General features: G+C 40.3%; 2 protein-coding genes across 4 annotated transcripts in view; both read right to left on the bottom strand.

The window, feature by feature from the left end:
• The window catches only part of Metap1d (methionyl aminopeptidase type 1D, mitochondrial), a 113,762-nt gene extending 92,741 nt beyond the window's left edge, over positions 1-21,021 (bottom strand). The window contains exon 1 of the mRNA XM_076569655.1: positions 21,016-21,021. The gene's annotated coding sequence lies outside the window, so the exon portion shown is untranslated. The remainder of the gene's footprint in view (positions 1-21,015) is intronic.
• Positions 4,935-26,295, bottom strand: part of Hat1 (histone acetyltransferase 1) — a 57,848-nt gene continuing 36,487 nt past the window's right edge. For all 3 annotated transcript variants that reach the window (XM_076569650.1, XM_006972417.4, XM_076569651.1), the window contains exons 8-11: positions 26,148-26,254; positions 14,579-14,730; positions 10,616-10,732; positions 4,935-5,284 (exon numbers count right to left, since the gene is read on the bottom strand). In XM_076569650.1, the coding sequence (XP_076425765.1) occupies positions 5,117-5,284; positions 10,616-10,732; positions 14,579-14,730; positions 26,148-26,254 (544 nt within the window). In that variant the 3' untranslated portion in view covers positions 4,935-5,116. The remainder of the gene's footprint in view (positions 5,285-10,615; positions 10,733-14,578; positions 14,731-26,147; positions 26,255-26,295) is intronic.

The raw sequence follows: 26,295 nt of genomic DNA, 5'->3' as shown, positions 1-26,295 counted from the left end.
CAGGCTTTCTCTGCGTAGCCTTGGCTGTCCTGGAACTTGCTCTCAAGTCCAGGCTGTCATATGTGTATGCTGTTGAATCTAGGTTCCACACATGAGAACGAATGTGTGTTTGTCTTTCTTTCCACTCTTAACCTTTCTTGTTCCTTTAGACCTCACTTATCACATGGTTTATTTCCCCTAACATGATGATCTTCAGTTCTAGCCATTTTTTTTTTCAAATGAACCAATTTCACTTTTCTTTATGGTCAAATAAAACTCCATTGTGTATATCTATGCATCATTATTCATTCATCTAAAAAAAAAGGGGGCATCCAGGCTGGCTCTGTAGTTTGGCTATAGTAAATGGTGTATTAGTAAACAAAACTGGAAATTGAAAAATTGTTTATCTGTGTCTAAGGCACTCCTTGTAGTTTTTGTTTTGTTTTGTTTTTTTCCAAGGCAGAGTTCTTCTGTGTAGCCCTGGCTGTCCTGGAACTTGCTCTGTAGACCAGGATGGCTGGTTTCAGACTCTGAGATCTGCCAGCCTCTGCCTCCTCCTGAGTGCTGGGATTAAAGGTGTGCAACACCCACCGGCTCCTTATAGTTTCCTACAGCAACTCATCCATAAGTGAATCCATGTCATTTCTATTGCTTTCTGTTTCCCCAGGGTTCATGAAAAGCCATCAAATTATGTTCACTTTCAGAGCTTTAGCTGCACTGCTGGTGTCCGCTGTTCACGGCGCCAGAGTGTCTAGGATGGAAAGACTTTTTTCTTTTAATTTTTTAATGACATTTTTGTTTATTTTTCACTGTTTATGTGTATGGGTGTTTTGCTTACATCTGTGCACCACACACATGCCTGGTGCCCGAGGAGGCCAGAAGAGGGCATCAGATCCCCTGGAACTAGAGTTACAGATGGTTGTGAGCCACCCTGTGATTGTTGGGAACTGAACACGGGTCCTCTGGAAGAGCAGCCAGTGATCTTAACCACTGAGCTGTCTGACCAACACTTGGTGTGTGTGTGTGTGTTGGTCAGACAGGCAACTTGTAGGAGTCAGTTTTCTCCTTTCGTTGTGTGGGGTCTCTGGTATTGAGCTCATGCTCTCGTGCTCCATGCCAAGCAGCGTTATCCACTGGGCCACCTCACCCACCCACAGTTTTTTAGCAGGAAAATTTCCCATTAAAATGTTTGCCAATAAAGTACACGATAGATTGATTCCTTTGAGGATCAAGGAAATTATCATTATTAGTGTTGTTTTGTGTTATTTTTTGTTTGTTTGTTGTGGAGAGACAGGGTCTCACTATGTATCCCTGACTTGTCTGGAACTCACTGTGTAGACGAAGCTGGCGGTGAACTCAGAGATGTTCTCTGCTCTGCCTCCCAAATGCTAGGACTGAAAGAAGGCATGCGCCATCACACCAGGCTGTTAAGTTTCTTCACCTAGTGAACTCTGCTTTTTTTGTGAAGTCTGGGGAAATACTAATTGTTATACACCCTCATGTAAAGGCTCTGCTTACTTACTTCAGATAAGCCTTAGAATTTTTCTGTGCCTTTTAATTTTTTTCTTTGACAGTCATATAGAAACCAGCTACTGAAGAATATAATAATGTGTGGTGTTATATACCTTTAATAAGCACTCCGGAAGCAGAGGGAGGCTGAGCTCTGTGAGTTCCAGGGAAGTTTGATCTACATAATGAGTTCAAAGACAGCCGGGGGTACCCAGTGAAGCCTACCTCAAAAACAAAGAAATATGACTAATATCAAAGTAGCATGTATACAGTATGTATTTTTAAATGGACCTATCATCTTACAAGGCTTATGATGAAACGCAATGGTTTCCCGTCCTATGCTTTCCCAATCTGACTCTCCTCAACCACTTCGAACCATTGCTTTTCAGCTGCTGCTCAAAACCATTCAGCTGTAGTTGATGGTGTTTGCCCTTCGGCTTTCCGGTACTCTTCCCCTGGAGTTCTGATTTCCTATTCCGGTTTGGACTGGTTTCATTCTCAGACAGGCTATCCACTTGCCACCTGGGGGCTTCTTTTTATTGGAATCAGATTCATTTTGCTTTCTTTTCTTGTTTTTTTTTTTTTACAGTTTATAATTTTTTATTAAGACACAATTCCATTTCTACATAACGGGTTATATTTGATTTAGCTAGCTATTCTCCTTGAATTAGGCTTTTTGTAGCATGATAACCAGAGAGCAACAACCTGTTGGAAAGGACTCTTTGTTGTTGTTGCTCATGGGAATTGAAGGTTGAGCCTATGGTGTCCTGGTCTCATGTCCTTGAACAGAACATCATGCTGGGATGAGTGGCTTTGAAGCCTATTCTTCTGGTTGTAGAAAGCAATGAAAGAGGCCAGAAAGGGCCAGAGAATAGAATGTACAAGGACATGACCCCAGTGGTCTAGTTTTTCTAGCTGGTCCCAACTTCCTGAAGTTGTCTTCACTTCTAAAAATAATGTCACCAGTTTATGACCAAGCATCTGGTGCATGAATCTGTGGAGGATCTTTCATATTCAAACCATGGATCAAAAACCATCCTAAAAATGTGACAGCTTTTTATTCTTTAAACTTCAGTTTTAACTTCAGCTGCTTTTGGCACTGGATATTGAAGCTAGGGAGACAGTCTGCCTCTGAGCTACATCTCCTGCCCGCTCCGCTCTCGAGCTTCTCATCCTTCATGCTCTTTGGTTTTGTCTTCATGCTGCTCCCATGAATCTCTGAATAGCATCATCACAAAGTAAGTTTTCTAGTCTCAGATTTCTAAGAACCATCTTTTTTTTTTTTTTCTCACAGACTTGACTGGTAATTTAGATGTAGCTTAACTTTGAAGGTTTTTGTCCTACTGTCTTTTTGACACACAGTGTAGTTCATAGAGCTAGCATAGCAAGCTTTCTTGTCACTTCCTTGGACTGCCAGCCCACAAGTGACATGGAGACATATTATTATGAAAGCTTGGCCTTAGCTTAGGCTTTTACCCAACGAACTCTTAGAACTCAAATTAACCTGCTTCCATTAATCTATGTTCTGCCACATGGCTTTTACCTTTTCTCAGTACATGTCCGACTTGCTCCGAGTCTGCTGGTGAATTTAAATCCCCATCTAGATTCCTCCTCTTCCTCCCTCTCCCTGGAAATCTCACCTGTCCTCTCCTGCCTAGCTATTGGTCATTCATCTCTTTATTAAACCAGTCGAGTGACACATCTTCACAGTGTACAAAAAGATTACCCCACAACATGCTAGTGTTAAATTCTATTAGGGCCCATGTTATTTGTATTTTTTCCCCTGAAAATTTAGGATATTCCATATTATACTCCATGCCATCTGTAATATAGCATAAGTCAATTTTTTAAAAAATGTTTTGATATTTTAATGTGTGGTTTGCCTGCATGCATGTCTGTGAACTACATGCCTACCTGGTGCCCACAGAGGTCAGAAGAGGGCATCAGATCCCCTGGAACTGGAATTACAATTATGAGCTGCCATACGGGTACTGGGTATTAGACTGGGGTCTGTTAAGCTCTATGTGTTGATCACTGCTGAGCCATCTCTCCAGGCCCCTTACAGCTGTTTTTTGATGTTAACATTTGTTTACTGATGTACATTCTAAACATCAGACTTTCCCTTATCATAGTTCTGTATAAAGCAGTTTATTTTACTCTACTTCATTAGAAATGACTATTAAATAATAATTTGTCATTACTTTAACTTCTTGATGTATTTCAGTACTATGGTAATCTTATAGAAAATACTTGACAAATACACATTCGTATCACACATGGTGTAAGTTTTTTACTTTGTGATAAGCATTTGCCACATAGCCCAGGCAGGCTTTAAGTCATGACCTTTCTAGCTCTGCCTCCTGAGTGCTAGAAGATAGGCCTGTACCATATCCTGGGTTCAAATTGTATTTTTATAATATCTGTCATGTTTATATTACTTATATTTTGTGCTAATACCTATCTTCAGTTAATATTTGATGCTAAACATTGAGGTTTTAGGGTACACCTAGTTTCTGGTTTCCCTTACCCGAAATAAGCAGTTAAGACAGGAAGGAGTTTTTCTAAGCATAGCCACCTAATTTCCAATGTAGAAAACTCCTATGGGGAAGCAGCAGAAGTGAAAAGAGAACCAACCAAAGCACACACAAAGATGCTATAAAGAAACCCATCACCTTGTAAGCTGACATTAAAAACTAATGCCAGACAGGAAAATCAAGACTACTAAGAAGATCCAAAGAAGCGGGTTTTAAAGATAGGGAATAGTTAAAACTTAAAAAATGTAAGGTGCTTTTGGCTTTCGATATTCATTTGTGGGTGTGTGCACAGAGGCCAAAGGAAGGGGGTAGGAGACCTCTGGGATGCTCAAGCTGTTCTTTGAGGCAGGGTTTATGCTTTATTGGCTAGGCTGGAAGCCAGCAACCTCCAGCAACTCTCCTGTTTCCACTCTCCCAGAGCTGGGTCTTCAGGAGTGTGCTGGACCGATAGTTTCTTACCCGGGTGCTGACATCCAAATTCAGTCACGGCTGCACAGGGAGCACTCTTAATCTTTGAGCTCTCTCTCCAGCTGATTTTTAGGTTTTGTTTAAGACAAGGTCTCACATGGGAACCTAGGCTGTTCTGCTTCTGCCTTGAGTGCCGGATTACAGGTGTACACTACCGAACAACTAAAAATTTAAGGTTTTAGTAAAACTGAAAAGATTTATCTTAAATCCTTAAGCACAGTATACCTTAATATACCACCCCAATCACCTATCATACTCTTTAAGAGAGCAGTGGGCCAGGCAGTGGTGGCGCACACCTTTAATCCCAGCACTCGGGAGGCAGAGCCAGGCCGATCTCTGTGAGTTCGAGGCCAGCCTGGTCTACAGAGCGAGATCCAGGACAGGCACCAAAACTACACAGAGAAACCCTGTCTTGAAAAAAAAGAAAAAAGAAGAGAACAGTGGTATTTCACAAGCCATCTTTTATTAATGCAATATATGTTCATAAACTCTAGACAGTATTTTAAAATATACAATCTCTCAGAAGGCATATTCCACTAAGGAGAACAATAGATAACTTTAGGGTCATCCGAGGTTTCACAGCACAATGCACAGCAGTCTGCAGGTGTCCTGGGGAGTGGGAGCGGTCACTCTTGAGCGAGCCGCTCAATGACCCGCCGGTAGTCCTCCACCAGCTCCTGGAAGCGCTCCTCCAGCTGCTCGTGCTGCACACTTATCTCTATCTGGTTCATCTGGTTGGTCAGCTCTTCTGGTCTCAAGCATTTCCTCATCTTGGCGAGATCTCTCTGCTTTTTCTAAGAAGCAACAATTATTGTTCTTAGACAAAGAAAGCATTTGCTTACACAGCTACAATTCTAAGCCGGAAGTGTTAAGTAGCAGGGCTAGCCATGGCTCAGCAGTTCAAAGTACTGAGTATGCTTAGAGAGGGCCTGGTTCAACTCCCAGCACCCACATGGCAGCTCACAACCACCTGGAACTCCAGTTCCAGGGGATCCAACACCCTCTTCTGAAACTCTGCAGGCTTGTGCATAAACCCAGGCACATGCGCATAAAATAAATAAATTAAAAAATAATAGTGGCAATGTGCCCAATTCTGTCCTATGCAGCTTCTTCATTAAGGAAACACGGGAACTGCAAACCTTCTAAAGAGTTAACAAGACCTAGTACTTGTGCCAAATGGTGGTAAATACATACATGTGGCTAGTAACCAGCCCTGAGCTAGGGGTGATGGTGCACACTTACAATCTCAGCACTTAGGTAGAGTCAGGAATTCAATGCTATCCTGGGCTACGAGACCTGATCTCAAAAAACTAATCAGAAACAAAAACTATAAACAATAACAAGTTGCCAGGGCTGGGCATATAATTCAACATTTGAGGGCCTGCTTACTCAGTGGAGATACTCAAACCTTTTTTTTTTTCTTTTTCAGAGCTGAGGACTGAACTCAGGGCCTTCTACCACTAAGCTAAATCACCAACCCCTCAAACATTTCTTAAATAAATAAAATACATTAATTGAAGATAACTGACATGATGTAAAATGATTATTTCTAAAAATTCAATAATGAAAGTATAAAATAATATATCACGATCAAGTAGAATTTATTCCAGGAGCATAGACTGGTCTGAGAGAATCTATTAATATAATGAATGTAATTCTACCTCATTAAAGAATAATCTTGCTCTGTAGCCAAGGTTAGCCTTGAACTTGCAATTCTCCTGCATCAGCAACACAAGTGCCGGAATTACAGGCATGTGCCACATGCCTGCCAATAATCCTTTTTTAAAATTAAAAATCACACACATATCCAGTTTTTTGTTGTTCTTTAATTTTGTGTGTGAGCGTGGTACGCAGGGAGATCAGAAGAGGGTGCTGGATCCCCTGGACCTGGAGTTACAGACTCCATAGTTATAAGCAGCCATGTGGGTGCTGGAAATCCAAGCAGGGTCCTCTAGAAAACAGCCAGTGCTCTCAGCCAGAGATCCACCTCCAGCCACAATATCTATACTGCATGTGGAGCACAGTCCCTGGAGTGAGGGACTGTGCTCCAGTTAGTCCATCTGTCTTAGATGGTTTTACTTGTATTTTCATGTTCTATGTACACATTTGTAAAACCACTAACTGTAAGAGTTTTGTGATGCTGGGGACCAAACCCAGAGTCTTGCACATACTAGGCAAGTGTTTTACTGCTAAGCTGCAGCCTCAGCACTAATTATACTAGTTTTCAGTTCCAAATTGACAGTTTCCTGCCACTGTGCTCATTTCTAGGCTTTCTTACTAAGTATATATTTATAGACATACTAAGTTTAACTGTTCTACTTACACAACAGATTAACTAGCATTACTACTGAGTCTACTAGCTCATGGCACATTTATTAAGCCTTCCTGATCTTATAAAAACCGACCTTGCTATGCTGAGGCGGCGTCTGCAGTAACGGTAACAGTCTGATGTGAGACACCTGCGTCACTCTCCTGACGCTGCAGCTCCTGACCCTGGTCAACCCACAGCAGTTGAAGTGCAGCCTGATCCAGCAATGGCTGAAGGGCCAGCCTCAGTGGAAACTCCAGTTCCCACCACAGCTGGAGCTCCTGACCTTGGTCTACCCACATTAGCGAAGTCCAGACTGACCCATCAGTGGCTGAAGAGCCAGCCACTATGGAAGCTCCAGTTCCCACCACAGCTGCAGCCCAAGGACCAGATGATGCTCAATACATATATCCATCTTCGGATCAGTTCTGGCAATGGATAGGTGAGGATCTGGACGCATGGGAGGACTCATAGTCTCAGTTACATAAATATAGTAAGGAATAGGTGTGGTGGATCATGTCCTCAATTTAAGGATTTGTTAGAATGATGCAGGCTAATCTATATTGTTTTAGGCCAGTGTGATTCATATACTCAAAAATTTCTTTTTGAAAGAATATTAAGAGTCTTTCAACAATTTAAAAGATTAAGTACTGTCCTGTTATATCTCAGTTAAATAAAAGTAGAAAATATTGGGCTGGAGAGATGGCTCAGAGGTTAAGAGCACAGCTTGCTCTTCCAAAGGTCCTGAGTTCAATTCCCAGCAACCACATGGTGGCTCACAACCATCTGTAATGAGATCTGGCGCCCTCTTCTGGCCTACAGGGATATGTGCAGACAGAACACTGTATACATAATAAATAAATAAATAAATAAATAAATAAATAAATAAATAAATAAATAAATCTTTAAAAAAAAAGTAGAAAATATTTTCTGCAAAAAAAAAAAAAAAAAAAAAAAGACACCTGTGTCAGGCTAATCACGGCAGCGCAGCTCAGGCTGGGCACCAGCAGGACTAAGTCAGTAGCTACTGCAGTAGTTCATGCCTGAGATGGGGCAAAGCCAACTGAGACAGAGATCCGAGGTCCCCGTCACAAGTGGAGGGACAGGGCAGACCAGGAAGGCAGCACCAGAGAGTGGGGGAAGAATGACGGGTACTGCCAGCACGCCTCCTCACTCCCCGTTCATGGGCATCGCAGGTTTTGGACAGAGTGGTCTAGATGATCACATCAGCTGTTTCACTACAGCAGGTCCTAAAGAGGAGGTGCTCACGTAGCATGTATGAAGTCCTGGGTAGGGTAAACTCCTAAATTCCAGCACCCAGGGTGTGGAGACAGGAGGATCACAAGGCTGAGGTCATGCGCAGTTACACAATTACTTCAAGGCCAGCCTGGGCTTAAAAATAAATAAATAAATAAATAAATAAATAAATAAATAAATAAATAAATAAATAAATAAATAAATAAATAAATAAATAAATAAATAAACTGACTTCCTACAGAGATCCAAAATTAGATCTATAAATGTATAATCCCAGCAACTCTGAGAGAAGTTTTAGACGGAGGGAGAGTAATGCCAGAGCTAAACAACTTGGTCAAGTTCAGGGACAATGAGCCAAAGCCAGGATCCAATCTCTAACAGCCTCTGCAATTCTGAGTTCTGAGTCTGTTTAGTCTTTCAAAAGGAATAAAAACAACTCAAACAACATTAAGAGCCCATTCTACAACTAATAAATGTCTCTTAAAGTGAAACTATTTGTAATTGTGGAATACCAGGCAAATGTGCTCATTATTTTAAAACAAATCTGTACTAATACATTATAAGACAATGCAACAAAGTCCTTGATGCTTGAGTTAAACTGCATTTTAATATTTTTAAATGTACTAAAATTATTAAAAACGGCATTTTAATATTCCTTGGGAGGCAGTGGCAGGCGGACCTCTGAGTTCCACGACATCCAGGGCTACACAGAGAAACCCTGCCTTAAAAACAAAACAACAAAAACCCTACATTTTCTACTTTGTATGTGTGTACATGTGTCATAAATTAAGGTTTGGAGACAAAATCTCAGCCCAGGCTAACCTCAAATTTGCTATGTAGCTGAAAAATACCTTGAGCTTCTGATCCTCCTGTGTCTGAGTGCTTAGATTACAAGTGTGCGCCACTGCTCACAATTTATGCGGTTCTGGTGTCAAACCTCGGGCTGCATGCTAGAGATGCATGCACTCTATCAACTTAGCTACACCTCCAAAGACTCTCTTGGCCCACCCTGCTTCCACTAAGTGCTGAAATCACAGGTATGTGCCACCACACCCAGCTTACAAATCTTGTTTTGTTTTTCGAGACAGTTTTTCTGTGTAGCTTTGCTCTTTTCCTGGAACTCACTATGTAGCCCAGGCTGGCATCAAACTCAGAGATCCGCCTGCCTCTGCCTCTCGAGTGCCAGGATTAAAGGCATGCGCCACCACCACTGCCCAGCTTAAAAATTGTTTTTTGTTTTTTTATTTTTTAAAGATGTATTTATTTATTATGTGTACAGTGTTCTGCCTGAATGTATGCCTGCAGGCCAGAAGAGGGCACCAGATCTCATTACAGATGGTTGTGAGCCCCAATGTGGTCACTGGGAATTGAACTCAGGACCTCTGGAAGAGCAGCCAGTGTTCTTAACTGCTGGGCTATCTCTTCAGCCCCCCCCCCTTTTTTTTTTTTTAAGGTGTGTGTTTATGTGAGTATTTGTATGTGAGGATGCCCAAGGATAACATAGGATACTTCTTAGAAATACTATCCTAGAGCTCACTGATTAAGCTAGGATGGCCGGCCAGCAAGCCCCAGGGATCCTTTTGTCTCCAGGTCCCCAAGATCTCCTATTATTAAGCAATGAGTACCACCCTAGCATTTTTCATGGGTTCTGGAGTTAATCTCAGGTTCTCTTGCTTATAAGGATTTACTGATGGAGCCTATCCCACACATATCAAGGTTTAAAGAATGTATAAAAAGAACTTCTAAAGAGATTGTTAAGAAAAGCATGCAAAAATATCTGGCAAACTGAACAAGAAATGTGAAAGGACAGGTAAGACAATCTATGAAGGATGAGTCTGGGCATTCAGGTTGTTAAAAGATGTACACACACACACACACACACACACACACACACCAACAACAACAACAACTCTCTGTCAGCTTTTAAGTGGTTAAAAAAACATTTATAGCTCATGTTGGAAAAATAAAAATGACAGTTCTGTAACTAATGGAACAATACTTTCTTCTTCAATCTAACAAAATGATTTGGACTTTCCCATATTTGTCACTGTCTAGCTCTTTCTTAAACAGTGACAAAAATCTAACGGTTAATGGGATAGAGGGATGGCTCAGTAGTTAAGAGCACTGGATACTATAGAGGACCGAAGTTCAGTTCCCAGCACCCGAGTGGGCAGCTTACCATCTCCTGTTAACTGCAGTTCCAGGGATCCAACACCCTCTTCCAGTCTCTGTGGGCACCCCTCCAACACATACATATACATAATAAAAATTAATAAAAACAGGGCTGGAGAGATGGTTAAGGGCACTTGTTGCTCTTCCAAAGGACCCAGATTCAGTTCTCCACAGCTGCATGGCAGCTCACACCTATCCCTAACTCCAGTTCTGGGGATGCCCTAATCCTGTCTTTGCTGGCCCCAGGTAATCAATCATGCAGTGCACACACATACATGCAGCCACTCACACACACATATTCAATAAAAATCTCTGCAGCCACTCACACACACATATTCAATAAAAATCTCCCTCTCTCTCTCATGCTTCCAAGTCTTGAAAGTCCTACCTTATAAGGGCTAATTAGTCTTCTTTTAATGTCCAGTCTGTAGCTTCTGTACTGTTCAGCATCACTCAGGTCAGTTCCCAGCAGTCGAAGAATCTCATAAACCCGTCTAGCATGTTGCTAAACAAATGAAACAAGAAAAATATGGACATTTTCCTATTAAAAAGCAAGTTTTTCTAAAAGAACACAGAATACAGTTAATAACTGTAGTGGCCAAAGAATTACGATGATTGGTAGAGGAAAAATAAGATAGTCTCTGCACTCAAGAAACTAGTAGCTTTGTAGGTAACAAATGAATAAGGTATTCTAGGACATGATGGTAGCACAGCCTGGGAATGTGGGAAATGGTTGAAGACAATTCTTGTGAGAATGAAAAATAAAATCCGAGTACACTGACTCAGTCTCTCTCCCTCTTCCAGGGTGTGTGTGTGTGTGTGTGTGTGTGTGTGTGTGTGTGTGTGTGTGTGTGTGTGTATGTATGTGTAGCTGGGGATCTAACCCAAGGCCTCACATACCCTAGACAAGTGCTCTCCAATGAGCTAATATCCCCAGCCTCTGAGCTGAATCTGAAAGCTAGGAAAGCATTATCCTAGAAATGGGAGGGCACTGCCTGTAAATTTATGCACATGCATATATATATATATATATATATATATATACACACACACACACACTTAGAACAGAGCAGCTTGTTACTGCTGGAGGGGAAAAAAAAAACAGGAAGACACCAGGGAAAGGGACTGACATACAGGGTCAAAAAGCAGACTCCAACCTAGTCACTACCAAGTTTTTCAACAGGAACAAAAGTGATGTGCACAAATTTCTATTTTAAGTAAATAATTAAGCTGAACACAAATGGTGCAAAAATAAGTTAAACCACTAAGGGCTGTGACTTATTGGTGGAACACTACCCAGCATGCATGAGGTCCTAGAAGAGGAGATAGAGGGGTGGATCCAGAGACAGAGGGTAGGGAGAAGAAGGGGGTGGGGGAGAAGCTAAGCTATGAGACCAGGGATCAATTCCCAGAACCTACATGGAGACTAAAATTCACCTATAACTCTAGTTCCAAGGAATCTTATGGCCTCTTCTGAACTCTGCAGGCTCCTACACACATGTGATATACATGTGATCAGGTATATACATACACACAGAAAAATAAACACAATAAAGACATGATCTAAAATAGCATAAGACTACTGAGGAGACAAGGACTCTAGAGATGTATAAGGAGCACTTGGGGGAAACTATGAAATGACTGGATTTTTATAGAGCAGAGAACAAAGAGGCAGGTGAACATCTAACTCAGGCCTAAAGGTTGATGATTTCAACAGTGCAACACATATGTAACATATCCAGTTGTGCCCAGGGACACTTAAAAGGACAGAATGAAGGAAGGGTTGAGGGTAAAGCTAAGTGGTAATGCACCTACCTAGCATTTGGGTTCAATCCCCAAATGGCAGAGGAAAATGAGAGAGGGGAGGGGGAGGGAAAGGGGAAGGAAAGGTTGTGGGAAGTCTGTGGGAAAACTATTTCAACTTCCTAGAAGAGTTGTGAGTTGAGTCTAAAAAATTGAGTACTATCTGGCCAGGAAAACAGAGGAAGTGTTCCCTATAAAAGGAATAATATTTATACAGGGACACAGAAGTAAGATTTGGCATTCATGAAAAATTGTAAGAAATTCAGCAAAGCCAAGAGCATGCACAAAGTTGGAAGGAAGCTGAAATTAGCAAGGTGCAGATCCAGACACAATGAGCTCAGCATGCCCTACTTAGCGGTTTCCTTTTTTTGTTAAACCATCATTTGTTTAAAAAATGTGTTCATATACACTTTAGAAGCGGAGCTATTAATTACTCAATAAATATAGGTTTGATATAGTAAATAGATATAAATTATTTCTAAATATATATTCTCTATTTTAAATAGGAAGTCATTAAAGAGCAGAAGACAGGGAGTTTCAGTTCACATTGTATTGTTGAAAGTAATCAGCAGGTCTTTGGCTATAATTCTGAGAGCTCAAGGAGAAAATCTAGATTTGACAGTTTGGATGAACTCTCCCAAGTAGAATAAGAAAAAAATGAGTATAAAGAAGCCTGAAGAAGAGTTACATTTAAGAAGCATCTAAAAGAGTAGAGACTAGTGGAAGTGTTGCAATTAGGGTTAAAATGGTGCATGGAAGGAAATGCAGGAACGTGATACTCTCAAAGCCAGAGCGGCCAACAGCATCAAACGGGTTGTTCTTATCAGGAACACTGATACCCATGCATTTCATAGTCCAACCCCTACCCACTCCTCAGAATTGTCACTAAAGGCTAGTCTGTCAAGACAGTTAGAAAAAGAAGTGTAAGAGCTGAATGCATCAAGAAGGAAACATCACTGGGCAGTGGTGGCACACACCTTTAATCCCAGCACTTGGAAGGCAGAGTCATGTGAATCTCTTGTGAGTTCTATTGAGTACTATCTGGCCAGGAAAACAGAGGAAGTGAGGTTTAACAAAAAGGCCAACCTGGTCTATAGAGTGAGCTCCAGAACAGCCAGGGCTACACAGAGAAACCCTGTCTTGAAACACACACCCAAAGGACATTTCATTAGCTTTATTAGTTACAACGTGAATTTTCACACTAAAATGCATTTGAATGTGGGGAAAAAAGCACTGCTTTTCCCATGAAGTGCCCTCTCACTCATGAATATGTACTAACATATATAACTTCCTTGACATCCCATGTTTCCCCTATGCCTATTTTACTACTTTAAATTTTAAGCCAATATACAGAGCATAAAAAATGAGGGCTGGCAAGATGGCTCAGTGGGTAAAGATATGGGCAGTTAAACCTGATTACCTGAGTTTAATCCCTGGAGCCCACGTGATAGAAGGAGAAACCCAACTCTAGGGAGTTGTTCTCTGACCTTCACACTTGGACGAAGGAACGCATGTGTCCCCCAGACCCAAATGTGTAAAAAAACAAACAAACAAACAAACTTGAAAGTATAGAAAATGAAAATTACACATTTTCTTAGCACCCTTCTACCAGTACGTATCTAGGGATAGAACCACTTCCCAGCTTGGTTTTAGGGCTGGAGAGATAGCTCAGAAGCTAAGAGCACTCGCTGTTCTTCTAGAAGACCTGGGATCCTACATGCTGGCTCACAACTGTCAGTTCCTGGGGATCAGATACTTTCCAATCTCCTTGGTACCAGGCACACACATAGCACAGACATACATGCAGGCAAAACATCCATACACATAAAATCAATCTTCCCCCGAACGCTTAATTTTAAAAAGATTTACTGCATTTTCATATGGGGGTGATGGTGGTGGTACAACACTTGTACCAAGGAGCATGTTAGAGGCCAGAGGACAACTTTCTGGAGTTGGATCTCCTTATACCATGTGGGTCCTGGGGACTGAACTCAGGTCACTAGGCTGGGTAGCCAACTCCTTATCCACTAAGCCATTCCGCCAGCACAGTTGATCTTTCTACTCATCTTTGATGTGCTTATTATATTTAGCACAACATAAAATGTATTCTCTCATTCTGTCAACAGGAAAGTGAGTACTTAGTACAGTGTAGCGTGTATTCCCTCGTCATCTGTCAATAAGGAAAGTGAGGTATGAAACCATAAACTAAACTGTTCTTGATGACAGAGCCAAGTTCCAGGGCAGTGTTACTTCAGAACCTACCCTCTAACCACTCTTGCTTCCCACACATTTTAAAGTCCTTACACTAGTTTAGTTAAGTACTTAAAAAATGTAGGTGCTTCTCTCCTATGAAATAAAAATTAAAGAGATACAGCCGGGTGGTGGTGGCGTACGGCTTTAATCCCAGCACTCGGGAGGCAGAGGCAGGCAGATCTCTGTGAGTTCGAGGCCAGCCTGGTCTCCAAAGCGAGTTCCAGGAAAGGCGCAAAGCTACACAGAGAAACCTTGTCTCAAAAAACTAAAAAAAAAAAAAAAATTTAAGAGATACCTTATTTATTTTGAACTTCTGCTGTGCTTGTATCGCCATATCTTCATTGAACCCTTGCATTAATCTTTCCCGGGAGAAACAGGGCAAATCTTGGCAAAGCTTTACAAGTACAAAGTCTCTTAGTTTCACATAGCTTTTGGATGGATCTTCCGCTAAAAAAAAAAGGAAGAAAAAAAAAATAGCATTGCCCTTACACAACACAATTCCACCATCATTTGTAATCTCAATAATATGGTAACAAGGTAACATTCTGAAAAGAAAATTATATACCCAAAAGTAAAACATTAAAGATCATTCCCGATAACTATTGTACCAAATAAAACGGTAGGTATGCTTTTACAAAGACATTTATACTATTTATGAAATGACAGCTGCTCATTCTGCACATCAGTTGTTTGACTGGAATGTGACCACATGCATCTTCATTTTAACTGCAGTCAAAGTAGCCATATATGAAATATTCAGGTGTGGACAATAATTTCAAATGCATTTATTCTCTTTTTGGTAGCTAAGAATTCCAAGGTCAACTATCATTTTCTTTCAAGACTTTATTTATTGCTTGAGAACCTCACACAGCATATGATCAAGTCCCACTTTTATTCTCCCCTCCAGTTCCTCCCATATTCCCCAAATGTAGCAACTTCTTTAATCCAACAGCGTGTATGGTCCTCCCATATCAACTCTTAGAGACTATAGTAAGGACATGACTTTAGTCCTTCCTTCATCACTTCTGAACATCACACATCTTCTTTTATGTTCTCCTATGGTACAACTACATTAGATTGGCAGTCCAGTCAACACTGGAGCAAGATGGCTAGACTACTACTTAACAGAGTTGTGTCATTCAGAGGTAGGACCATGGAAGTTATCCCACTTCTGTGTTTCCATTTCCTTATGAGTTGACAAGTTAAAAGAATGAACACCAAGATGGACCAACACTCGATGGTCAAGGTACTTTCTGCACACGCCTGGCAATCTGGGTTCAATTTCCAGAATCCATTTAAAGGTGGAGACAACCAACCCCACCAAGTTATCCTCTGACCTGAACACGTGTCCATGCTCACACAGACAACCACAAACGATAAATAAAATTATGTGTATGAGTGTTTGCCTCCATACATGTTTGTGTACCATGTGCATGTACCCAAAGAGGCCAGAAGAAGGCATGAGATCCCCTGGAACCAGAGTTGTGAGCCACCTTGTGGGTGCTGGGAATCGAACCTGGGTCTTCCAGAAGAGTAGTCAACACTCTTTACTGCTGAGTCATCTCTCCAGCCCCACATGTCAATTTACTTCAAAGCTACACTAATTTATAGTATAGCACAAGCATAGGAAGAGGTAGACATGCTGATCAAGTGGAGAATCCAAAGTAAACCTATATATTATGGTCATTTTCTGACAAAGTTACCAAGACAACTCAATACAGGAAGTCTTTTCATCAAATGGGGGTTGGAAAGTGGGATCTCCACAAGCAAAGGAGTGAAGCTGGAGTCTCATTTCCTCATACCAAATATCTACACGGAACAGGTAAAACTATAAAACTCTTGGAAGTGGGCAGTGGTGGTACCCAGTTTAATCCCAGAATTCAGGAGGTAGAGACAGGCAGATTTCTTGAGTTCAGGGCCAGCCTGGTCTACAGAGCAAGTTCCAGGACAGCTAGGACTACACAGAGAAACCGTCTTGGGGAAAAAAAAAAAGACAGAAAAATAAAACTCTTAGAAACAATAATGTGCATACACCTTCATGACTTTTGCTTAGGCAATGATTTCTTAAGACACAATAACAAAAGTGAAAATAAACAGGTAAGCTACATTTTAGTACAACTTAACACTTTGTGTTTCAAACAATATTATTAAGAAAACAGACAAGATCTTCAAGACATATAGGATAAGGACCAAGTGTTCAGACTAAGTTTTTCACTATTAAGTAAAAGACAACAGGATACAAATAGTCATTTCTCAAGAAGATACATAAATAGACAATGAGCACACAAGGACACATCATTAGCGACAGAGGAATGCAAATCACAACAATAAGATCCCATTTCTTCCACAAGGATGACCAGAATAAGACAATATCAAATCTGATGTGCAGAAACTGAAACCCTCATACACTACTGATGGTACATACTCTAAAACTCTGCAGTCACTCTGGAATACAATCCAGTGAGTCTTAGAGGTGTGACACAGTTACTGGGTTTTTACAAGTTCCATCCTTAGAGATGTGAAACATAAGCCCATATAAAGACATGTATGCTTGCCAGGCATAGTGGCACACTATGTGGGGCCAGAGGCAAGCGGACTTCTGTGAGTTCAAAGTCAGCCTGGTGTACATAGTGAGTTCTAGCCAGTCAGAACTACACAATGAGACTGTTACAAATGACAACAAAAAAACTTGGGACTCAAATATTCCTATTATTCCCATGAGCCAAACACTAGAAACAACCCAGTGCCCCCTCAGTGAAAGACTAAAAAGTAAATGCTATCTAACTATTGCTTTAAAGCAGTAACTGAAATCCCATCCACACACCAGGCTGATGACTAGAATGAAGAAACCATGGTGTTCCACTGGTGGAGGCCCTCCTACTCTTATGGAGTTTTCTCCTTCCTCCAATAGTCTAGCACTTCTTCAGTCACCCTTTTGAGAACGTTATTTTCAGTACTGGCTCTGGAGATTATAATGACTTTGTATCTGTACCGTATTTCAGATTAATGTGAATTCTGGAATGAACTGCTGTCTTCTTTCTCTTTGCCTGTGTGCTATTACTGTTTTACCTTTGTAACTGTCCTGTTTTCTTTTCCCTTTTCTTGTTTGCTCTGCTTGTTGAGGCAGGGTCTCTACGTGGCCCAAACTGTCTTCAAACTTAACAAGCCTTCTGCCTCAACCTCCTGAGTGCTGAGATCATAGGCATGCATCACAGAGCCTGGTTAGTGCTCTTAATCTCTTCATATGAATCTGCAGTGCTATGTTCTTTTGGTCTAAAGAATTTCTCTAGTGTTTCTTATAAACCATGTCTGCTAGCAACAGACTTCCTTGGTCTTTATTTTGCTTTCCTTTTGAAGGCTAATTTTGTTGACTATAGAAACCTTACACAAGTGGTACTCACCCCATTTGTACATACTTCTGCTACTATAATTTTTAGATCAAATGTGAATGAAGTATGACGAGAGACAAGAAGCAAGCATGTTCTTGAACCCTAGAACTGGGAGCTAAGCAATCTCTTTATAAGCCCAATGCCTAAAGTTATGTAACAGACACAAAAAATGGACCACGATAGTCACCCACAAAAGAGAAATTCCAAATTCAATCATGGGCATCTATATTACTTATTCATAATGGTGAAAGACAAAGTGTTTTCCTGGTTAGATTGAGAGCAAGGCATAAGTACTATCTACCCCCATTTCTAGTCAGCCATTTTTTTTTTGTAACCACCCTCGCTGTTCTGGAACTTGATCTGTTGACTATGAGGGTCTTGAACTCAGAGATCCACCTGCCTCTGAGTCCTGGGATTAAAGGTGTGCGTCACCACCACCTGGCTCTAGTCAGCATTTCCTTGGAAAATTCTTAGCTCTGTAGTAAGGCAAACTAAGCAAATAAATAACACAGCTATAGATAATTACTTTATATGTGGTTGACATAATCTTGTATATAAGAAATACTAATCTAAAACTTACTACGAATGAGTAAGTTAAGTGCAGAAAGGATGTAGGCTATAGGACCAATGCACAGCTCCAACTATAAGCCTCCAGTAGCCCAACACTTGGGAGGTGGAGAAAGGATGATCATGAATTCAAAGTCATCCCTGGCTACATCCCGAGTTTGGCCTGGATTATGTGAGAATTTGTCTCAAAAACAAATAACCTAATTATTATTTACACACACTAGTCAACAAAAATGACACCAAAACAATATCTTATTTGCAATATACTAAAAAGAATAAACTATTTGTAATATATCTAACAAAAGCAGTACAAGACTACACACTGGGAACTACCATACTGTTGAGAAATACCTGGTGTGGGGCACTGGTGACTGAACCCAGGGCTTTGAGAATGATACATACTCTATTATTTATACTACACCCACAACCTGCACAAAAGAAATGTTGAAAATTCTAAATAAATGAAGACATTTCATGTTAACAGTGGAAGACTCAATATTAATATGGCCACTCTCTTCAAATTGATTATTCAATGCAAACTTTATTAAAACTCAAGAACCTTTATTTATGTTTTCCAGAATTTGATCAACTGACTATGGCTTTTATGGATCCATACAGGACCATAGATAAACAAAACAATTCTGAGAAAGAACAAAGTTGGAGGGCTTTTCCTTCTTATTTCTAAGCTCAGTGTAAAAGATCAAGGTGCTGGTGCTGCCAGCACCTGACACCTCACGGCAAACAAAGGGAGAGTACAACAGCTCCACGGAGACCAATGCACAACTCCAGGTTGATCAACAGGCCATACAAGGAGTAAAGATGGCTGACCTGGGGCTGCAGGAGACCTGCCCCTCTCCAGAAGAACTCTAGCTCCAACAAGAGTAAGAATATGGACAACTGCCAGCCAAAGCACCAAGTGTGAAAGATTCATCAACACTGGCAACTACATGCCACAACCAGGAAAGCCACTCATCTGACCAAACAGGACAAAGGAACTCTGACGTGGGCCCCGGGACCACTGCAGCACTCCTTCCTGCTGGCAGGGAAGTCAGCTGGGGAAGGGAGAAGCTGGTGGGAGTGGGCAGAGAAGGAGAAGAAGTGTGCAGACTGTTTCACACAGACAACAAACTTGAAGATTCTACTTGTGTTGTAGAATTATGAACTTTTGAGTTTATAATGATGCCTAGGTGAGGAGAAAAGTTTCTGTGAGGTATGCTGCACAGTAAAGTGACCGTGCTAGGGAAAAGCTCCTGCCTGTGTTGAGTGGGTACTCAACTCAGACTCAGTCTTTCCATCTCTGGCCTCCTCGTCCTATCCCCGCTAACCAGGCCACAGCCAGTGCTCATTTTTAACCCTACCCTGCAAACACATCAATAAACTTGTTTATTCTGCAGCACCCAGGCGAAAAACATGTTCACAAATTCAACTTTATACTATACAGAGTAAACTTTATATTACCATCAAAAAGAGATATAAAGCTATAACAATCTAATCTAATCAAGATGATATGGTACTAGCATTAGGACACAGATCATTACAGTATTTAATAAGCTATCATACTTTATGGTCAACCAATTTTCAGCAAAGGCACCACAGCAATTCAACAGGGAAAACTACTTCTCAACAAACAGTACTAAAACAACTAAATAGCCACCTGTAAAAAGATGAACTTAACCCGAGTGTGTAGCATACATCAGCCATCCCAGCACTTGGGAAGCAGAGCAGGAGATATATTTCAAGTCTGAGGCTATGTTGTACATAATATCTAGGCCAGCCAGGGCTTCACAGTGAGATTCTAATTTCAAAAAGAAAAGGAAAACAAAACAACAAAAAAAGACAAACATTTAACCTTTGCCTTCAGTTGGGAGAGCACTGTTATACTATACGAAAACATTAACCCCAAACATATCTAAGACTTCAGTGGAGACTAGGTATGGAGGAGACAAGAGACTTGAGAAATCTTTACAGAGGCTGGCAATGTTCTAACACAGGACTATGTTGATGGCTGCAGACTTGCTAGCCATCTTTGAGCTGTATACTTTATGCCTGTGAATTTATGGAAATTATACCTCAATAAAGTTGTTTTAATTAAAAACCATCTCAAATGTATTATTATGTGTGGAGAGGATTATGAACACAAGCCTAGTGCATTATACATCCTAGGCAAAAGCTTTATATTGAGCTATAGCCCCAGTTCTTAAAACCTTTTTTAAAAATTTCATATACATGGGTGTTTTGTCTACATGTGTGTCTGTGCATGCTGCCATATGGGTGCTGGGAATTAAACCCGGGTCCTCTAGAAAAGAAGCCAGTGCTCTTAACCACTGAGTGATCTCTCAAGTTCTTCTGAAACACTTAAAAACAACAACAAAAAACAAAAACAAAAAACCAAAACTGGTATGGTAATGAAAGCCTATAATCCCAGTACAAAAAGCAGAGGTGGGAAGATCCTGGAGGCCTGCCTGGGCTATATAGTCAGTTCCAGGCCACCTAGGACAGAGGTAGATCCTGATTTTAAAAAATTAAGACATTCCACTAAACAAGTTTATCCAGTGTCAGTTTTCCCACATCTGTCTAAACTAATTAAAACAAAAACAGCAAAATCCTAAACTGCATTCTGAATATTGTTTTAATTGAGAATAAGAAAACTCAACCTACATTTTTATTTAAAAATTTCACACAAATAAATATGCCAAAAATTTCCAATTAGTTTTAAACAACTACAGACTGATCATGTTTTATTTGCAGCATAACAGGGGTCATACCACCATTCAACCTTTAAGCTCTTTAACTACAAGGATCAGCTTGAAAATGTTCCTAAAATGATGATATCCAATAATTTGTGACGTCCTTCCATCCCCTTGGTTTTAATTATACAAAGAAGCAATACAGTGGGCTGGAGATGTAACTCAATTGGTTGAGTGCTTTTCTATAATATACAAGGTCCTGGTTCAATCTCCAGCACGGCTTTACAAACCCAGCGTGATAATACATGCCTGTAATCCCACCACTTGGGAGGAGGAGGCAAGGGTATCAAGAATCCAAGGTTGTCCTGGGCTACATTACAAGTTCAAGACCTTGTCTCAAAAACAGAGGTATGGGGCTTGGAAAATGTCTTGGTGAGAAAGAACTTGCTGCATAAAAATCTGAGTTCAGATCACATCACTCATTTAAAAACCCAGGTGTTGGGGTTGGGGATTTAGCTCAGTGGTACAGCACTTGCCTAAAGGCCCTGGGCTCAGTCCTCAGCTCCAGGAAAAAACAAAACAAAACAAAAAAAAACCCAACCAAACAAAGAAAAAAAAAAAAAACACCCAAAACCAGGTGTTGGCCATATGCTTTGGTAACTCCAATGCTTTGGAATGGAAAGTAAAGGCAGAAGCATCACTGGCTTTAACTGCCCATTTAGGGCTTGCTAACTGCCCATTTAGCTTCAGAGGTTCAGTAAGAGACTGTCCTAAGGGAGTACGGTAGAGAACGATGAAACAAGACATTCAACATCCTCCTCTAGCCTCTGAATGCATATGCAAACACACATGCACCTAGCATATATACATGTGTATACACCATCCATACATAGACCACACCACATAAAAATAATTGAAGATAAAATTCGCTTGAATATAAATCTATATTCAAGTGAAATATGGAGTCTAAAAGCTAGGATTTGTTCCACATTAAATACATCAGCTTGCTGGCAATGGTGGCACATGCCTTTAATCCCAGCATTTGGGAGGCAGAGACAGGTGGATCTCTATGAGTTCGAGGCCAGCTTGGTCTACAGAGCGAGTTCCAGGACAGCCAGGGCTGTTACACAGAGAAACTCTGTCTCACAAAACAAAACAAAAAACAAAAAACAAAACAAAACAAAAAAAAAAAAAAATCAGCTTGTAGTGTTCTACCATGTTCAAAAGCCTCTCTGTATTAATATGGTATATTATTAAAAATATTTTAAAGAAAATGAGATGACATCACCTAAGTATTTAAAAGTCCACATTAACCTTTAAAAAATTTGTATAACATATCTCAGAACAAGGGGCTTTAAAGGACAAATATATTATTTGTTAATGTACTATTGGTAGATTAAATAATGCTTTTATATAATACACACACACACACACACACACTCTCTCTCTCTCTCTCTCTCTCTCTCTCTCTCTCTCTCTCTCTCTCTCTCTCTCTCTCTCGCCAGAATCAATTTCTACTGTCCAATGAAACAAATTATTGATTCTACTTATATTCTGAGAAGTTTTCAACTGTTATCCATCTAGAAATTGACAGCCTCAAAATGAAGATAGTCTATATATAAGAACTGTCTGCCAATAAAACTGAAGCTAAAAAAAATAGATAGAAACTGCATCCCAAACATGTATCCACTGAGAATAGAACCTAAGCTACCAATGATTAAAAATTAATTATAATTATTTCTGCCAATATATCAAGGAAGCAAAGGCCACCTCAATACTAACCAAAGCCCACACTAGAGTCATTAAGTTAAAAACATAAAATAATGGAGAGACAGACAACTAAATGACTAGAGTACAAAATTTGGTAGGGTTTTTTTTTTAATGCTTTTTAAGGACTCCGTATGAAAGCTAAGAGAAATATATTGAGAGCAGCTAACCAAGCATTTTTAGCATTTTGTAATGCCAAGAAATGTGAATGCTGAAAATAAAGGTCGATACTTAGTTGTCAAATTCAGACGTCCTTTTAGCATGTTTAGCCTTTTTCTTTAAAGACTTCAGTTTCTAATGAATCATAGCAATGAATAAAGGGTACTATTATTAATGACTCTTCACTGAGATTTAAGAAAGAAAATTCTTTATCTGCTAATTGGTGCTAAGTATCAAGGACTTTATTGGCTAGAATAGACAGAAAAAAGTAGTTAAGAGGCTTCAGAGAAACAACCCCCGCTGGCACATTACCCACTAGAGTAGACAAAGACTACTTCTGTGAACTCCAGATTAAAATCACCAGAAATGTCCCCTCGTGTAGCACCAAGGCCAAGCTGTCAGTGAACAGAAGCTGGTAACTCGGGCTCAGCTCTAAGCAGTGACAGAGCGGGTTATACTGTCTGGATAATATTACAGTTCACGAAAAGTAGTTAAGGTATCGTCCATTTATAACTTCTGATATAAAGTAAGCTGATTAATTAACTCCTTTTACCAGTAGTGAGTCAGAAGGAAAGATAACTCCATTTTAAAATGTGGAGCTGGGTTATAGCTCAGTGGTAGAATGTTTCCTAGCATGTACAAGGGCCTGGGTTTGATTCTTACCACAGCAGAAATAAAACAACCCCATCATGCTTTCCCTCTAGTTTATTAGTTTAAACCATTTAAAGAATACCCTGCATTAGTTTTCACGTAAAGCAGAATTCTCTAGATCACAGTTGGGGAGAAAGGCATGTATTTGTTAACAAGACTATTCACTATTCTGGCAGCTCTATATTTCCTTCTTGAGCAGGCGAAATCAGCATACTATATGAAAAAAAAAATCTGCCCATTAGTTTATTTTATAAACTTTTCAGTTTCACAGTCAACAATTTTTGTTGTTGTTTCTTTAAACAATTTGATAAAGTTTTGAAAAATCATTTTAAAATAAGTTAGCATTTTAGTACATGTTAAAAGAAGAATTTTAGAAACAAACTGAAGTATCTAAGCCAGTTGTGATGGTATAGGTCTTTACGGAGCAGCTGAGGCTGAGGTAGGTGGTTCTCGAGCTCAAGGCTTGCCTAGTTTACATGATGGAGGCCAATCGGTTCTAATAATACAGAATATATATTCTTTACTTATTTACTTATTTACTTATTGAGGCATTGAGGATCAAATCCCCCAGAACTCATACTCCTGAGTGAGCATTTTACCACTGAGTTCTACTACATCCAGTTTCATGTTCAAGCCTTTATAAAATAAACATTAGTATCTAACTTGGATGTGACTATCTTGTGTAGGGTTGAGCAACTCTAACTGAAATGGGTGGGACCAAAAGTATTTCAGATTTTTTTTTTTAAAGATTTATTTATTATGAACACGGTGTCCTGTCTACATGACAGAAGAGGGCACCAAGATCTCATTACAGATGGTTGTGAGCCACCATGTGGGTGCTGGGAACTGAACTCAGGACCTCTGGAAGAGCAGCCAGTGCTCTTAACCTCTGAGCCATCTCTCCAGCCCATGTTTCAGATTTTTGAGGATTTTATATTGTTGGAGTATTTTTATAGTTTACCAGTTAGAATCCTTAATTTGAAAATTCTAAAGTATTTTAGAAATTTGAAATTTTGAGTATCATGTTGGCACTCAAAAAAAAAAATCTTAAATTTTGAAATTAAAAACAAAAGGTGCTGTGGGATGGTCTGTATGTCAAATTGCTCTGATTGATCAATAAATAAAACACTGATTGACCAGTAGCCAGGCAGGAAGTAGGTGGCCAGGCAGGAAGTAGGTGGGACAAGAAGAGAGGAGAATTCTGGGAAGCGGAAGGCTGAGGCAGAGAGAAACTGCCAGCCGCCACTATGACAAGCCGCATGTGAAGACACCGGTAAGCCACAAGCCGCGTGGCAAGGTATAGATTTGTGGAAATAGATTAATTTAAGCTATAAGAACAGTTAGCAAGAAGCCTGCCACGGCCATACAGTTTGTAAGCAATATAAGTCTCTGTGTTTACTTGGTCAGGTCTGAGTGGCTGTGGGACTGGCGGGTGACAAAGATTTATCCTGACTGTGGGCCAGGCAGGAAAACTCTAGCTACAAAAAGGCTTGGGGAGGCGGGGCTAAAGAAATGGCTCAGTGGCTAAGGGACCCTGCTGCTCTTCCAAACAATCCGAGTTCAGCTCCATTACTCTTGCCAAGCGGCTCACAGCTACCTCTAACTCCAGCTCCAGGACATTGAATGGACTTCAGATTTTCAGATTGAGGATGCTCAACCCTATACACTCGCTACACATGAAGGAAACAAAAATGACTCCCAGGTTTTTTGTTTGTTTGTTTGTTTTTTGTTTTAATTTTTGTTTTATTTTAAGACAGTCTTGGGGACTGGAGAGATGGCGCAGAGGTTAAGAACATTGGCTGTTCTTCCAGAGGTCCTGAGTTCAATTCCCAGCAACCACATGGTGGTTCACAACATCTATAATGCACCCTCTTCTGGTGCACAGACATATATGCAGGCAGAACACTGTATATATAATAAGTAAATCTTAAAAAAAAAAAAAAAAAGACAGCATGTCCCTGTGCAGTCCAGGTTGACCTCAAACTCTCAACCCTCCTGCCTTAGCCCGAGTGCTGGGACTATGGGTCTACGTGCCACAACACCTGGCTGTGACTTGCAGGTTAATCAGCAACTTTACGGACAACAGACCTGAACATTACTCAGGGTAAGAAAATGACATCTGTTGGGCAGCGGTGGCACACACCTTTGCTCCCAGCACTCAGATGGCAGAGGGAGTCAGACAGAGCTCTGTGAGTTCGAGGCCAGCCTGGTCTACATACAGAGTGAGTTCCAGGACTCCACAGTGAAACCCTGTCTTGGGGGGGGGGCACCAACCCCCACAAAAAAGGTGTCTTCTATTAAGGAACTACTACTCCCCACCACACTATGGTTTAAAATTAATGCACAGGTATCTTCTAAATGATGGAAATGTTTGCCCAATAAGCTGAACAAATAAATTATAGCACACCTGCAATGCACTTATGTCTGACCAGAATTTCCCCAAATAATATATATTCAGTTCATTATTTGTAATTTGTTCACTTCAGTTAGGTATGCAGTCCAATTTCCATAAAAGCTTATGATCTAAAATGTAATCTAAAGCAGTCTCCCCTAAAGACGCCAAGGGAATGCTAACATTAAGACAGAAATAAAACTACGAAGATGTTTGAGAAAGGCTCTTTTAGTAACATAAAATTTTACATACCTGTGATATCAAGAACTGAAGGAGATGCAATGTAGTATCTATGAACTGTTTCAAGAAGTTGAGCACCATGGCCCTGACCTTGAAATGGAGTCAGTATCAGCATCTGACTATAGTAAAGAAATTATTCTAAATTAAAACATCACATCAT

Source organism: Peromyscus maniculatus, chromosome 4, assembly GCF_049852395.1.
Source record: "Peromyscus maniculatus bairdii isolate BWxNUB_F1_BW_parent chromosome 4, HU_Pman_BW_mat_3.1, whole genome shotgun sequence".
Classification (NCBI taxonomy): Eukaryota; Metazoa; Chordata; class Mammalia; order Rodentia; family Cricetidae; genus Peromyscus; species Peromyscus maniculatus.
Note: the sequence above shows the minus strand (reverse complement) of the source record. Positions and strands in the feature narration are given on the sequence as shown.